Raw genomic sequence first — 13,860 nt, forward strand, 5'->3', positions numbered from 1 at the left:
CCTGGCCTAGCCCTGACTCCACCGCTTTGGCACCGCTGTGCTGCAACCTGGGCAAACAGAGCCATTCCCCCGGGGCCAGTGACCGCTGGCCCGGGCGCAAAAGCAACGCCGGCGAAGGGGGAGGGAGGGCTGGACGAGACCCCCGACCAGAGGGGGCCTGCGTCGCTGCCGTCGCGGGGTATACTGCCCCTGGCCAGGGAGGCTCCACTCGGCCAGGCCGCCCTGCCGCCCGCAGGGCTCAGCCCGATGCAGCCCCGCGCCCACTGCCAGGGAGGGGGCCGGCTGGGGGCCTCCCTCCTCCTCCCCTCCCTCCCGTGGTGGCCCCGCAGACCTTGACCCGCGGCTTAAGTTAACAGGCCGGCAAGCGCCGCCCGCTCGGCAGTCCGGCTCCAGCGCTCGCCCTGCCCTGCCGACCGGGGCTCCCAGCGCCATGCCCGGCCTCTTCGCTCGGCTGCTGCTGCTGCTGCTCGGGGCTGCCCGCGGAAGCCGAGGCGCCCAGGTAAGGCGAGGCCCGGCACACGCCCAACGCCAGCGAGAGTGCCTCTGAGCACGTGCAGAGTGCCGCTCGGTGGCAGGCGCAGGGGGGGGCGCAGGCGGTTCCGCCGGAGCCTCAGGCCGCAGCGCCGCCCCGACGAGCCCTCCCGCGTGCCTCGCTTTCTGCAGCTGGCGCTTTGCAAAGCCCGCGGAACCTTCTGCCACAAGAGCTCCGGGCGGCTTTAGGGCGCTCCCGTCCAAGTCACCCGGCCTGGCTACCCCGAGGCATCCTGGGAATTGTAGTTCCTGAGCTGGGGCTCTTTCCGCTTCCCCAGGCTGGCTTGGGACAGGTGGGGGAAGCCTGCGAAAGGCCACCGGAGCCCTGGCAGGCAAAGCGAGGACGAGTGGACAGCCCCTGCCGCGCTGGACGTGGACGCCCGGGAGGTGGCGTGACAGCCAGGCGTTCAACCGGCGAAGCTGCGAAACTCGACCTGGTGCATGACTGCCTGTCTCGCAGCAAGGGGAGGGAGCAGCCTGGAGCGGGGACGGCCCACCTGCCCTGCTGTGGCGCATTTCACTAGCCGGGGGCGCTGAGAAAGGAAAAGCTTTTTAAAAAACAAAAAACAAACCTTGTCCCCTTTTCGCCCTGGTTGTTCCAGCGTAAGAGGAAGTACGGTTGCCAACTTCCAGGTGGGACCTGGAGTTCTTCTAGAATTATGTCTGACCTCCAAGCTTCACAGATCAATTCCTCCTGAAGAAAATGGCTAGTTTGGCAGGTGGACTTTGCAGAGGTCCCTGTCTTCCCCAAGCCCCTCTCCGCAGGCTCCTCTCTCTCCCACCCCGCCAAACCTTAAGGAATTTCTCCATCCTGAGTTGGCAACCTTCAGTGGGGAAACCTAATACCCATTTGCAAATTATTAGTTTTTAAACACTCGGCAGTATTGCTAAGCGAAGGACATCGTTCCCACGAGACGCTGAACACGGAGGAAGAAAACGTCCTGAACTTGCAGGTTTAAGGGGTTAAGGAACGAAGGAACTCTTGAATCGTTTTCCGAGGGACGTTAAGTTTCTTGGAGCAAGACCGCCACTGCGTGGACATAAGAGGCAATTGCAGTTCGGAGCGGTTCTGGTGCGTCCCGTCCGTGTTGCTCTTTAGTGCTGCCACCTCGTGGTTGATGGGAGGTAATGCCCCCTCTCTCCTTTCCCAGCAAGACCAGTGTTCCCAGTCGCCCGCTAACGAGGCAGGTGCTTTGAACCTCGGGCAGAGATGGGGAGACCCCTCACCAACAGCCACCATGACCATAGACCTGCGTAAAGTCACAAGGTAAATAGGTTGTGTTGAGGGGGGCGGGCTTGCCAACCCCCAGGTGGGGCCTGAAGATCTCCCAGGATTTCAGCTCATCTCTGGGCGACAGAGATCAGTTCCCCTGGAGGAAATGGCTGCTTTGTGGGGCGGACTTTATGGCCTTCCTCCCCTTCCCAAACCCCACCTCTGGAGGCTCCTCCCCCAAAACTACAGGTATTTCCCTGCCTGGAGCTGGTAACCCTAGTAGGCAGTTGCAGCCTGATAATTTTGAACACGTCATACTGCCTGCTGAGGACTCCACTGGTCCAACAGTCTGAGGCAGGGCTTTTTTCCTGGGGAAAGAGGTGGTGGAACTCGGTGGGTTGCCAGCACAGGAGGCAACTCTTGGTGGGAGGTGGTGCCCCTGGTACCACATGCACATGCAAAAAGTGTGCACATGCTCCCAGGACCGGACAATGACGTCACTTTGGGTCAGCTGGAACAAGGGGGGAGTTTTTTAAAGTTTAAATCACCTCGGCGAAAATGGTCACATGGCTGGTGGTCCCGCCCCCTGATCTCCAGACAGAGGGGAGTTGAGATCGCCCTCCACGCCGCATGGTGTGTAGGGTGATCTAAACTCCCCTCTGTCTGGAGATCAGGGGGTGGGGCCACCAGCCATGTGACCATTTTCAAGAGGTGCCGGAACTCCATTCCACTGCGTTCCAGCTGAAAAAAAGCCCTGGTCTGGGGCATTCTGATCAGCAGCCGCTGCCAGCTTTCTCCAGCCTCTGATACTTTTTGAATGGGTGAGATTTTATGTCATTTATACTCCGCCTTTCTCACTGAGACTCAAGGCAGATTACATAGCATGAGATTAATAGAGTTAATATCAAGGATCTGTGACATTCCCAGTGCAAAAAATAATGTAGCTAAGTAAATCAGTAAAGCGCTGCTCTGCCTCTGAGCCAGGCACTCAGGGCCGTATTATTCATAAGGCTGACTAGGCCAGAGCCCTGCAGGGACGTGGGGCCCATCAATTTTTTTTGCTGAGGCACACCCCCACATAAATTATAATTAATTGATTCTCTTATATAACCTCTATTAGTAAGATAATTAACTGCTTCCTTATTGAAGTGAAACAAATTCTCTTATATTAAAACAATTATCCATAAATTATATATTTTTAATTAATAAATAAATAATAAAGATTTTATTCCCTTCAAAATATTACAGTATTGAACAAAATATGCTTTCCTGAAGTGTTCTATGCGCACAATAAAAATATTTCAAAAATTGGGAATAGAATTCTTCAGGAGACCCTCAAAATGGATATAGGGCTATGTACTGCGGTCTAGTACCTACCGTACCAGGGTCAGGCTGTCAGCTGTAAAAGCTGTTAGCTGTAAAAGACTGAAGTTATTACAGCCCTCACAGCACACTGGTATTTAAAGATGATGGGACTGGACATGATTTTTCAGGTAGAGTTGCTGAGCATTTAATGGCGGCATAACCAGTGTACCTTTTCCTCCTATGGAGACGCATTGATGGTGGTGGGGGGAAATTGCCTATTGCATTTCTTCTATCAAGGTACAAAAATCTTAGCCTCCCCTCAAAGTAGGCTCACCCTATAGCCTACACATCCGAATTCTTTCCTCCCCTCTCTGAGGAGCCCAGTAGGGTTGGATCAGTCCTAGCAATGGGACAGGGAGGTGAGATCCGTGGGGTTCAATTATCAACTTCCTCCCCCTCCGCAGCGCTACTTCCACCTTTGAGTTCCGCACATTTGACCCCGAAGGTGTGATTTTCTACGGGGATACAAACCCCCGCACCGACTGGTTCGTCCTGGGATTGCGCCAGGGGAAGCCAGAAATACAGATCCACAACACAGTCACGAACATCAGTGTTTCTGGGGGGCAGCGCATCAATGACGGCCAGTGGCACGAGGTACGGTGTGTCTTTGCGGGGCTTGCACATTTTAAATTTATTTTACTTACTTCATTTATAGCCCAGTTTTCTCACTAAGACTGAAGGCGGATTGCAACATTTTAAAAGCAATTCAATCAGATGGTATAAAGCATGCAGGAACCCATGCGATAAAACTAGGATAAACAGAATTAGAAAACCAGGCAAACACAACACACACAACAAAGAAAAAACACTTCCTTGGCAAAATATTCTCTAATGCAGAAAGTGCACAAAGACGGAAGACGGTGCCCAGGAAAAGGAAGGCAATATGTCCAAAGAACATTGCGATAGAATACCTATTCGATGGTTGTTGTGGGTTTTCCGGGCTGTATTGCCGTGGTCTTGGCATTGTAGTTCCTGACGTTTCGCCAGCAGCTGTGGCTGGCATCTTCACACTGAGAGATCTCTGTCTTTTGGTGCTATACCTCTGAAGATGCCAGCCACAGCTGCTGGCGAAACGTCAGGAACTACAATGCCAAGACCACGGCAATACAGCCCGGAAAACCCACAACAACCATCGTTCTCCGGCCGTGAAAGCCTTCGACAATACAAAGAATACCTATTCCCTTACAAAAAAAACCCTCCTGGGCTCTCCATTCTGCCACAGTTCTAATCCTTTTATAGAAAGGTTCTCCTGAACATTTCTGATATGCACATTCTGCAAAGTGACCATAGGGCAGTGGCCTTCGTGACCTCCTCCAGTCGCAAGGTGGGAGGCACCACAGTGCCTGTGTGTGAAAAGGCAGTTGCTCATATAGCCCAGGCCGTTTTCACACGCCCGTAACCTCCAGAAAATCACGCAAAACTCACAGCACTAAGCGTCTTCCTAGTGCGATTTCCCATCATGATCCCGTTTAATGGTGCGATTTCTGATGTCATTGCATCATTAAACGAGATTGTGATGGGGAATCACTCTGGGAAGACGCTTTGCGTCATGAGTTTTGCATGATTTTCTGGAGGGTTATGGGGGCGTGTGAAAACGGTCCCATTTGCAGGATCCTTTTGAAGGCCTAGGAGAGGCGGGTATGCGGGTCCAAGGCCAGAAAGGGCAAGCCTGAATTCTCCCTAGAAGCTAAAATGACCAAATTGAGGCTATTGTACTTTGGTCATATCATGAGAAGATGAGATTCATTAATTCTAGGAAAAGTGGAAGGTGGCAGGAAAAGAGGGAGGCCTAAAATGAGATGGGCCCTTTTCACACTGCTTACCTGCTCCCGGGACGTTGCGAAATATTGCACAAAAAACGTGGAAGATAGCGTCTTCTCGTGAGAGCAACATTGCGCAAAACTCTCACGAGATCTTCACGTTTTTTGCGCGATATTTTGCAACGTCCCGGGAGCAGGTAAGCAGTGTGAAAAGGGCCATGGTTTGATTCAATAAAAGAAGCTACGTCCTCCATTTTGCAAGATCTGAGCAACTCTGTTAACGAGAGGACGTTTTGGAGGTCTTCATAAGGTCACCATAGGTCAGAGGTGACTTGATGACACATAATACAACATAGGTCATTTCCAGAACTTTGGACCAAACCTAATAACTGATCTGTGACCAAGGGAGCATCTGCAGAACGAGTGTGACGTGCCGTGTTCCACCTAGCTCTCGATAGTATTCTGGCTATGGTGTTCAGTCCCAGCTGAGGTTTCCTGAAAGGGAAGGTTCACGTAAATGCATGGCAGTAGTCTAGCCTGAAGGCAGCCATCGTGTGGATCCACACGGCTGGATCAGCCAAGGTTAGTGTAGCTGCATTTTTTGGCAGCTGCAGTGGCTTCCTTCTCCGGCGTTATTGCTGGATCCAAAAGAAACCCACTGCTCTTAACTGAGTCCGCGAGTGTCAGCAGGACCCCCTCAGTGGGGGGGATTGTGTGCCCCTCAGGATCTCAGCCTTACTTAAGCGCACCAGAAGAGACCAGTAGTCCGGCTAGGGAAGCTGAAGAATGAATGAATGGAATCCTTTCCCTCAAGTCACAGCGGACTTATGGCCACCCCTGGTGGGGTTTTCTTGGCACGAGACTAACAGAGGTGGATAACTCTGTCAAACTGAGGTGAAGAGAGTTGAAGACCTATTGGGGAAATTTAAAAACCAACAGGCCTCCAGGTCCTGATGATGTACACGGGAGAGTTTTTAGGGAACTCGAGTGTGAGATTGTTCATCGACAAACTCGTATATCAAAAAGAGCCCAGTAGTACCTTTAAGACTAACCAATTTTATTGTAGCATAAGCATTCGAGAATCACAGCTCTCTTCCTCAGATGCATGGAGGGCAAAAAGAGAAACTGGTATATGTAACTCATCGCTAAAATCAGCCACTGAATCAGATTTAAACGTGAAATTCTCAGCCAGAGAATATAGTGATGGCCACAGGTGTAGAAAGTGTAGAAGGCTTTAAAAGGGGATTAGCTGGCTTCGTGGAGGAGAGGTCTCTTAGCGGCTACTAGGCATGGTGGCTAAAGGGTTTGTAAGGCACTGGTCCAGGATCGCTACAGCATCCTCAGGAAAGGAGAGAGACCACTGGTTGTTATCAACATATTGATGACATGCTTCACAAACCCACGAATGCTTTCCCCAAGGGCTTTACGCAGAGACTGAATAGCGAGGGGGATAAAGACTGAGCCCCCTGGAATCTCACATAGGTCCCTCGCTCTGATCACCCGCAGCAACCTTTCAGCCCTGTCTGCCGAAGCCAATCCTGGCCTACAGATGAATTATCTAGGGAGACTGGGGTGTCGGGAATAGGAAAGGCTGTTCATACCTAAATTTAGTTCCTGGCCATTGCTGAGTCAAGGATCTGGACGAAGCTGTGCCTCGGGGGTGGGGGGCTCATAACCTAGGCAAAGATTTAGCTGGTTTGCCACCAGCCAGTTCATAGCCCCGTAGGCCAGGGCAGGTCACCCAGTACTCCCTGGCCATATGTCTTCTGTGGTGCTCCTGAGCAGGATTTTAGATACTTCTAGCAAACACATGCCCTGCTAGGCATAAGTCCCTGAAGGCAGTAGAGCATCATAATAACTTGAGAGGTTGGTGGACCGTTGTGTTCTGCCCTTTACGTAGAGTGTCTGTACACGAGACATCTGACATGTGAAGAACATGTGTCAGGAGATGCAATGTTAGCCGGGAAGGGCAGTTTAAAAAGACAGAGCTGGCGGCAGGGCAAAGGCTTTGCTACACACTGGAGCTGTGTGAAGGGGCTGTGAAATGCCAGAAGGGAAACTTCAGCCCATTAGAACCTCTCCAGGTCCAAGCCCGGCTCTGGAAGGAAGCTCCAGCCCATTTCCATTCCTGGTTGCCCTCTGGCTGGGATCCCACACAGTTTTAGACTGGAGAGGTGAAATTGACAGAGCCTTCTGGGAGGAGAAGAGGAAATTAACAAACCCCCTGAGGAGCGATCTCTGCCAGCTCTGTCTTTGTAAACTACGCTTCCCAGCTAACATTGCATCTCCCTGCACCTGACAAACATGCGCCGAGGTGTCTTGTGTGGAGAGGCTCATAGTGGCAGAGTGGATTGCTAATCTTATCTTGGCAGCACTCGATGACAGCCCCCCTTTTTAGGAACCATATCCCCACCCAAGCAGATACAACACATGACCTCACAGTGGATAAGTTATGTTCAAAGTAGCATTGAAATTCACTGCCTCTGTGGGTGGCACCGTCATATGACTTGCCTCCTGTGCTCTGCTCCACTTCCTTCAAGGGACCTGTGAAACGGCGGCCTTTTCAGTCGCCCCTGCTTTTGCTGTAGGGGTCGGGGGGGGGGGGAGGTGGGCTACGGCATGTCGCTTCAAGAAATGTCTCATTTTACCTCCTGCTGATACTCAACAGGTCATGGTGAAGAACGAAGGGGACAGTGTGGTGCTAGGACTGGACGGCGATGACCTGCTGACTCTTCGGCAAGTTTCTTACGCCATCATCGATAACCCTTCGGCTGAGGTGCGCATTGCCGTGGGGGGTGTACTCATCCCCGGAAATGACTTGCTTGTTCCGGTAAGAGCAACCCCCCTCCCCGGGTCTTGGAGGGGTGTCCCAATGCAATGTCTGGCGGCAGGAAAGTACCAGCCCTGCTCATGCGTCACCGAGAACTTCCCTGTGCCTCTGAAGCTGAATTTGCTTTCTTTGCGGCTTGGAACCCAGAAGGGCCACGCCTTTCCTTAATCTCTGGCCCGTAGCAGGTGTGAACCAAACACTTTCTGTGGCACTGAGAGTCCCAAACGTGGCAGACCACAAATGTGGAAGTCAGGGAAGCAAACACCTATGCTAAAAAAAGGACTGCATTTATGTTTAAACTCATTGTTACTAGCTAAATCAGGATGGGTACCTGTGTTTGTCTGTAGCAGTAGAAAAGAGCAGCACCTATAAGACTAACAAAATTAGTGGGAGGGTATGAGCTTTTGTGAGTCACAGCTCCCTTCTTCAGATACAGCTAGAATGTGAGTCCATCTGTCCTTATATCTTGGAGACTGGAGTGATTTCAGAAACCAAATAATAATAGCCAGTGAACGACAATTGCAGGCGTGATTGGATTGGGTGGGGTATGCAGATGGGTAGTGGGTGTGGAGAAATCAGCATTGGTAATGAGACTGGAAGCCTAGGTCTCGATTCAGTCTAGATGAAGGCATTGTCTTGAGTTTCGTTATCAGTTGTAATTCAGCAGTCTCTCTTTCTAATCTCCCTTTGAAATTCCTCTGCAGGAGAACTGCCAGTTCTGTTACTAGCTAAGGTTTTTAAAAAATCTCCTACTAGCAACATGTCATTTTTTCCCAAGCCACAGCACCTCATTCATTTATAATGGCAGTGGGGTCGAGGGCGGGAGGGGGAGGCGTAGTTTGCTTGAGACGAGATATTTCGAGGCCGTCTGGTTGCTGGCCTGGCTGTGCCAGGCTGGGGTCTCCAGGAGTGGGGCAAACATCAAGTTTTGCAGGAAGGAAGCAAATTGGGGGCAACAGGAGGGCTACCCTGTTGTAATGCAGTGAGCCAAAAGAAAGCCAGACTGGCCCGGCATCTTAATGTGCTTGTGAGTGTCCAAAGATGGAATGTTTCACACGTCCATGGGAAGAGGCGGGCAGCATCTCTCCCCCTCCCGCTCTGCCCTTCCTTCCTGCCTGCCTCTCTCTTTGCCTTCCAGATTAACACAGCCATGGATGGCTGCTTGAGACAGTGGAATTGGTTGAACACGAGCAGCACGTGGCATGAGGGGGCCACGCTGGAGGGCGAGGGGATTAAGGCTTGCTTTGCCAACATCCAGCGGGGCAGCTTCTTCCCAGGACATGGCCTGGCCAGCTTCCTGCTCTCAGGTAGAACTGGTGAGACTGGTCTTTGTGGGGGCCAAGACCTAGCAAGGCCCAGGAGGGTGGGGATTGGGGCCTGACTCCCTCCCTCGCAGGCTTTGCTAGCGCTTTGTTAGCTGAATTGCACACCTGGCAGTAAGCAATAGCCCCACCACATGAGGATTTTGCTTTTGACTGAATCCTTCCATGTTTGCTCTGAATTTGGGAGAGGGGTGGAGAAAGAAGGAAGCTCTGAGTGCACACAGATGCCATTATTTTTCATGCATTTCTTGCCGGAGTATTTATAATTTGATTTACAGATCAAGCTTAGTCATAGTTGTAGTAGGAATACAGCTAAGAATACAGCATTCCTTCTGCATGTATTTGGGGCAATGTGTACATGTGAAGTGCTTCACGCACCACCTCCCCTGTGTCCCAGTCAGGGGAGTCTGTTCTGTTGCGTGGATGAGCAGTCAGGCATCCTGGGTGAGATCTTAAAAAGGAAAAAATCTTTTTTTACCAAAGTACAATGTCACTTCTCTTGACCACAAGGGCACTGGGAAAACTATCAACACACTCCTGGGCAGGGCTTTTTGTCTGGGGAAAGAGGTGGTGGAACTCAGTGGCTGTTTGTCTCCATAAAGGAAATTCATCCCCTTTTAGCCTTTCCTTGAAATCAGGGCCTCCCTGAGTATTAATGGAGATATTCTGCATTCCTCCAGAATAATCGTATATTCCAGTAGTCATAGTAGATGCAGGAACGAGTCCTTTTAGTAAAACCTTAGTAAGTCATTCCCCTTCAGGTAGCTTCTAATAATAGAGGCTGAAATCCTCGCAATAACAGCACCTCTGTGGGAGGCAGAGATTTAGATATTTATAGTTAATTATGCTTTACTGTTCTCCTCAACGGGGACTCATTCCTCCCTTTTGTTCTCACAACAACAACCTTGTGAGGTAGGTTAGGCTGAGAGCGACTGCCCAAGGTTGCCCAATAAGCCTCCATGGCAGAGCAGGGATTTGCACCTGGGCCTACCAGAGCCTAGCGCAACACTCTAACCACTGTACTACACTACTAGTTCCAGTTTGTAAGAATATTCTCAATTGTTAATGATAGTAGCAGTGGCAGTTTGGGCAGCAGCTAACACACAGTGGAAATTAAACTGTTGTAGCAGTAGTAGTCATCAAATTTTACACCAATACTGGGGGGACGCTCCTTCCAAGAGCACTTTTTATGTGTGTAGGGGGACGGTCTGCTGAACGCTAGTAGCTTTGGTAGGTAAATAAAACTTCCATATACAGCAGCAGTATACCTCTGAACTCTGCTGGGGGCGGGCAAGCAGGGGGGAGGCTAACCACGCCTGCTTGCGCTCTTCTCCGACGTATCTGCTTCAAACCGGCTTCTGGATTAGATGGACCTTTGGTCTGCTCCTGCCTGGCCCTGGGATCTCTCCCCTTCACTGACCCCTTCTCTCCCCCTGCACTGATTCCTCCCCATAGGGCTCCCCACCGGACTCAGCCTTGCTGATGAGAGTGGGTCCCTGGCTGTGGAGATGCAGCTCAGTGCCGGCCGGCAGGTGGGGACTGTCCTGGCCATCTCACCTTTGGAGCAGGGACCTGTCCTCAGCCTGCGACTGCAAGACACGGTGAGACCCGTGCGAGGGGGAGGCTGCGGGCAGCATCCGGCTACCCTTGGGAGCAGAACCAGCGCGTGACCGTCGGGCTCCGGGAGAAATTCATTTCCCAGGGTTGTTAAATTTCTGACATCTGGGGATCTTGTACCACCGAGGGGACAGGCAATTCACATCTCCTCCGCGTTTCTCACGCTAGGATGTGGTGGCCCAACTGGGGGACAAGGCGGTTGTACAGACCCCGCTGCCCATGACAGGCTGCCAAGGCGTTGATGTCCTGCTCCGCGTCACTTCGGCTCAGCTCACGTTGCGCCTGAATGGCCATGAAACCTCAGAGGCAATCCAGAAGACGGACTTCGAAGCACTGCGGCATGTGTGGCTGAGCAAAGATGGCCGCCTCTTCATTGGAGGGTTCCCTGGTAGGCCTTTCCCTCACAGGGGACAGTTTAGTGCACCTACAAACTGGTGCCAGGGAGGGGGAACACATTTGTACATTCTCTTCTCTCACGTTAAGTCATCCTGAACAGATAGGTAAAGGTAGGTAAAGGTAAAGGTAGTCCCCTGTGCAAGCACCGAGTCATTCCTGACCCATGGGGGGACGTCGCATCATGACGTTTTCTTGGCAGATTTTTGTTACGGGGTGGTTTGCCATTGCCTTCCCCAGTCATCTACACTTTACCCCCAGGGAACTGGGTACTCATTTTACCGATCTCGGAAGGATGGAAGGCTGAGTCAACCTTGAGCCGGCTACCTGAACCCAGCTTCCGGCAGGATTGAACTCAGGTCGTGAGCAGAGCCTGGGCTGCAGTACTGCAGCTTACCACTCTGCACCACGGGGCTCATCCTGAACAGATTTTTTTTTTTAAATTTCACAGCAATATTTAAACATTTTGGTAGGGTGTGACGCTTTGCATGGGAACAACTTTTCTTCAGCCACGCTAAGACTGGCCGTTTTCACACGTCTTACCTGCCGCCGGAACATCGTGCAAAACACCCGGAAGACAGTGGCCGTTTCCAGATGGCTTACCTGAAGCCGCTCCATGCCGCAATGTTGTGGATCGTGCCGAGGAAAATGTGATATTTCGCATTTTCCCCGGCACGATCCACAACATTGCGGCATGGAGCGGCTTCAGGTAAGCCATCTGGAAACGGCCAGTGTCGTCTTGCGTGAAATCGCACCAGGAAGACGTAATTTTGCACAAGAAGATGCTGTATTCCGGGTGTTTTGCACGATGTTTCGGCAGCAGGTAAGACGTGTGAAAACGGCCGCTATCTTATAAATATTATGCCTGGCCACAAAAGAGGGTGATCCACTGGATGGCGGCAAACGGCACTAAGGCTGTAGTAAGGTGGCAAGAAGGAGTGTGAGGATCAGGGCCCGGGGGCGGGGGGCGGATATTAGCCAGAAATTAATCTCCCCACCACACACACTTGAAAAAAAATGGATTCACCCAGGAGCTGGATAGCTAAGCTATTTCCGAGGAAATATCTTGGATGTTTTGGGGGGTTGATTGTTTATCAGTTACGGGCTCGAGGATGAATTTTACCCTAAGGAAGATTGAATGGTGTCCCTAAGCCTGCGTTGCCTTTGGCTGGGCATGTGGCTTGGCTTGCTTCCCTGAGCCATCTTAGAGCCGCTTGCTCTGTGGGCTCTTTGGAGTGGTCCATGCCTTTTTTCTGTGTCTGGGGAGTGCTGGCTGGTTGGTGGGCAAAGGCTTGGCCAGGCTCGGGTAGGCGTCCAGCTGTCCCTTTCCCCGGACCGAACAGAGCACTTTTGGAGACGGGGAAGGAAGGAGGCAGACAGCAGTGACCTGGCCGGGAGTGACGCCTGCGGAAGGGAGACGGCTCACGCTGCCCTGCCCAGCCGTTGACTCTCATCGAGGCCCTTGGGGGCCTCTTCGCTCAGGTCTGGGTCAGCGTTTTCTCATCGCGCCCTTCCTGTTTACTTCCAGGGCAGGGAGAGTCCCCTCAGCCTCAGGAGGAAGGCTTCTTTCGGGGCTGCCTGCGTGAGATCCGGGTACAGGGACACCAGCTGGACCTGGACATGGCACACTACAGGAGTCACACCATCTGGGCGCACAGCTGTCCCGGGAAGGAGAACATCAACCCCGCAAGCAACTCCAGCTCAGACAACAGCAATTAAGCGGTGCCAGATGGGGAGGTCCCACAACACTGGCTGCCTCTCCCCTCCCATCTCAGCTCCCAGATCTGCCCCCCTCCCTCCCCCTGTCCCTGAAGAAATGTGAGCAAAGGTGCTGTTTGGCTGCTAGCTGAAGACCCTGCAGGCTTGCTGTGGCCAGGGGAAAGTAGCGCTAGGTCAGCCTGCCCGCAATTGTGTCAGGCGCAATTGTGTCACTTGCACTCCCCTCGATCACGTAGTGAATAGGGAGGAATACACGTGAGTCTGTTCACTTGCCATTCAAGTGTCATTCGTCACTTGCAGTTTGGCTCTCAGAGTCAAGCTACAAGTGACGCCTTACACAGGTTGGACACTTGTCGGCTTCCCTCAAGTTTTGATGGGAAATGTAGGCGTCCTGGTTTTACAGCTTGGCTCTCCATTACAGCTGCAAGACCAGGATGCCTACATTTCCCATCAAAACTTGAGGGAAGCTGACAAGTGTCCAACTTGTGTCATTCCTCACTTGTAGCTTGGCTCTCAGAGCCAAACTGCAAGTGACGAATGACACTTGAACGGCAAGTGAACAGACTCACGTGTATTCCTCCCTATTCACTACGTGATCGAGGGGAGTGCAAGTGAACAGGGAGGAATACACGTGAGCCTGTTCACTTGCCGTTCAAGTGTCATTCGTCCCTTCTAGCTTGGCCCTGAGAGGCAAGTGGCGGAGGGGGAGCGGGCACTGCAGGGCTGCACAGTCCCGGCCTCTCCCGCTTGTGATTCCTAGCAAGTGACGCAAGCGGACTGCAGTCAGGTCCCAAATGTATCAATTAGGCGCAAAAAGCAGCTGCATTGGGAGGGGGCACCTGGAACAGGGCTGTGCTCCCGTGGAAGGAGAGGTTAATTCTCCCCCATGCCCTTTCACTGATTAAAGAATTCCCCCCACCCATATGCCTGTTTTTCCCATGGTGGCTAAAAGCTTGGGGGGTCTGTTTGGAGGAGCAGTGAGTGGTGGGGGGAACCTTTCTTCTCCAGTGCCAGCACCCCAGTAGGCTCTTAACCGCTGCCCCTGCCCAGTGTTTCTTATGACTAAATTGCTTGTCGCAGGATCCATTCTTAGAACTTCAGCACTGAGTA

At 52.1% G+C, this 13,860-nt stretch overlaps 1 protein-coding gene across 1 annotated transcript; it reads left to right on the forward strand.

Annotated features, from left to right (window-relative positions):
- The first annotated feature begins 349 nt into the window (after positions 1–349).
- On the forward strand, positions 350–13,104 carry SHBG (sex hormone binding globulin). Its single transcript, XM_054995164.1, has 8 exons — positions 350–499; positions 1,683–1,798; positions 3,514–3,703; positions 7,538–7,699; positions 8,838–9,006; positions 10,477–10,622; positions 10,807–11,026; positions 12,560–13,104. The coding sequence occupies exons 1-8, from the start codon at positions 431–433 to the stop codon at positions 12,748–12,750; spliced, it is 1,263 nt and encodes a 420-aa protein (XP_054851139.1). The 5' UTR covers positions 350–430; the 3' UTR covers positions 12,751–13,104.
- The last annotated feature ends 756 nt before the right edge of the window (positions 13,105–13,860 follow it).

Source organism: Eublepharis macularius, chromosome 12, assembly GCF_028583425.1.
Source record: "Eublepharis macularius isolate TG4126 chromosome 12, MPM_Emac_v1.0, whole genome shotgun sequence".
In the NCBI taxonomy this organism is placed as follows: Eukaryota; Metazoa; Chordata; class Lepidosauria; order Squamata; family Eublepharidae; genus Eublepharis; species Eublepharis macularius.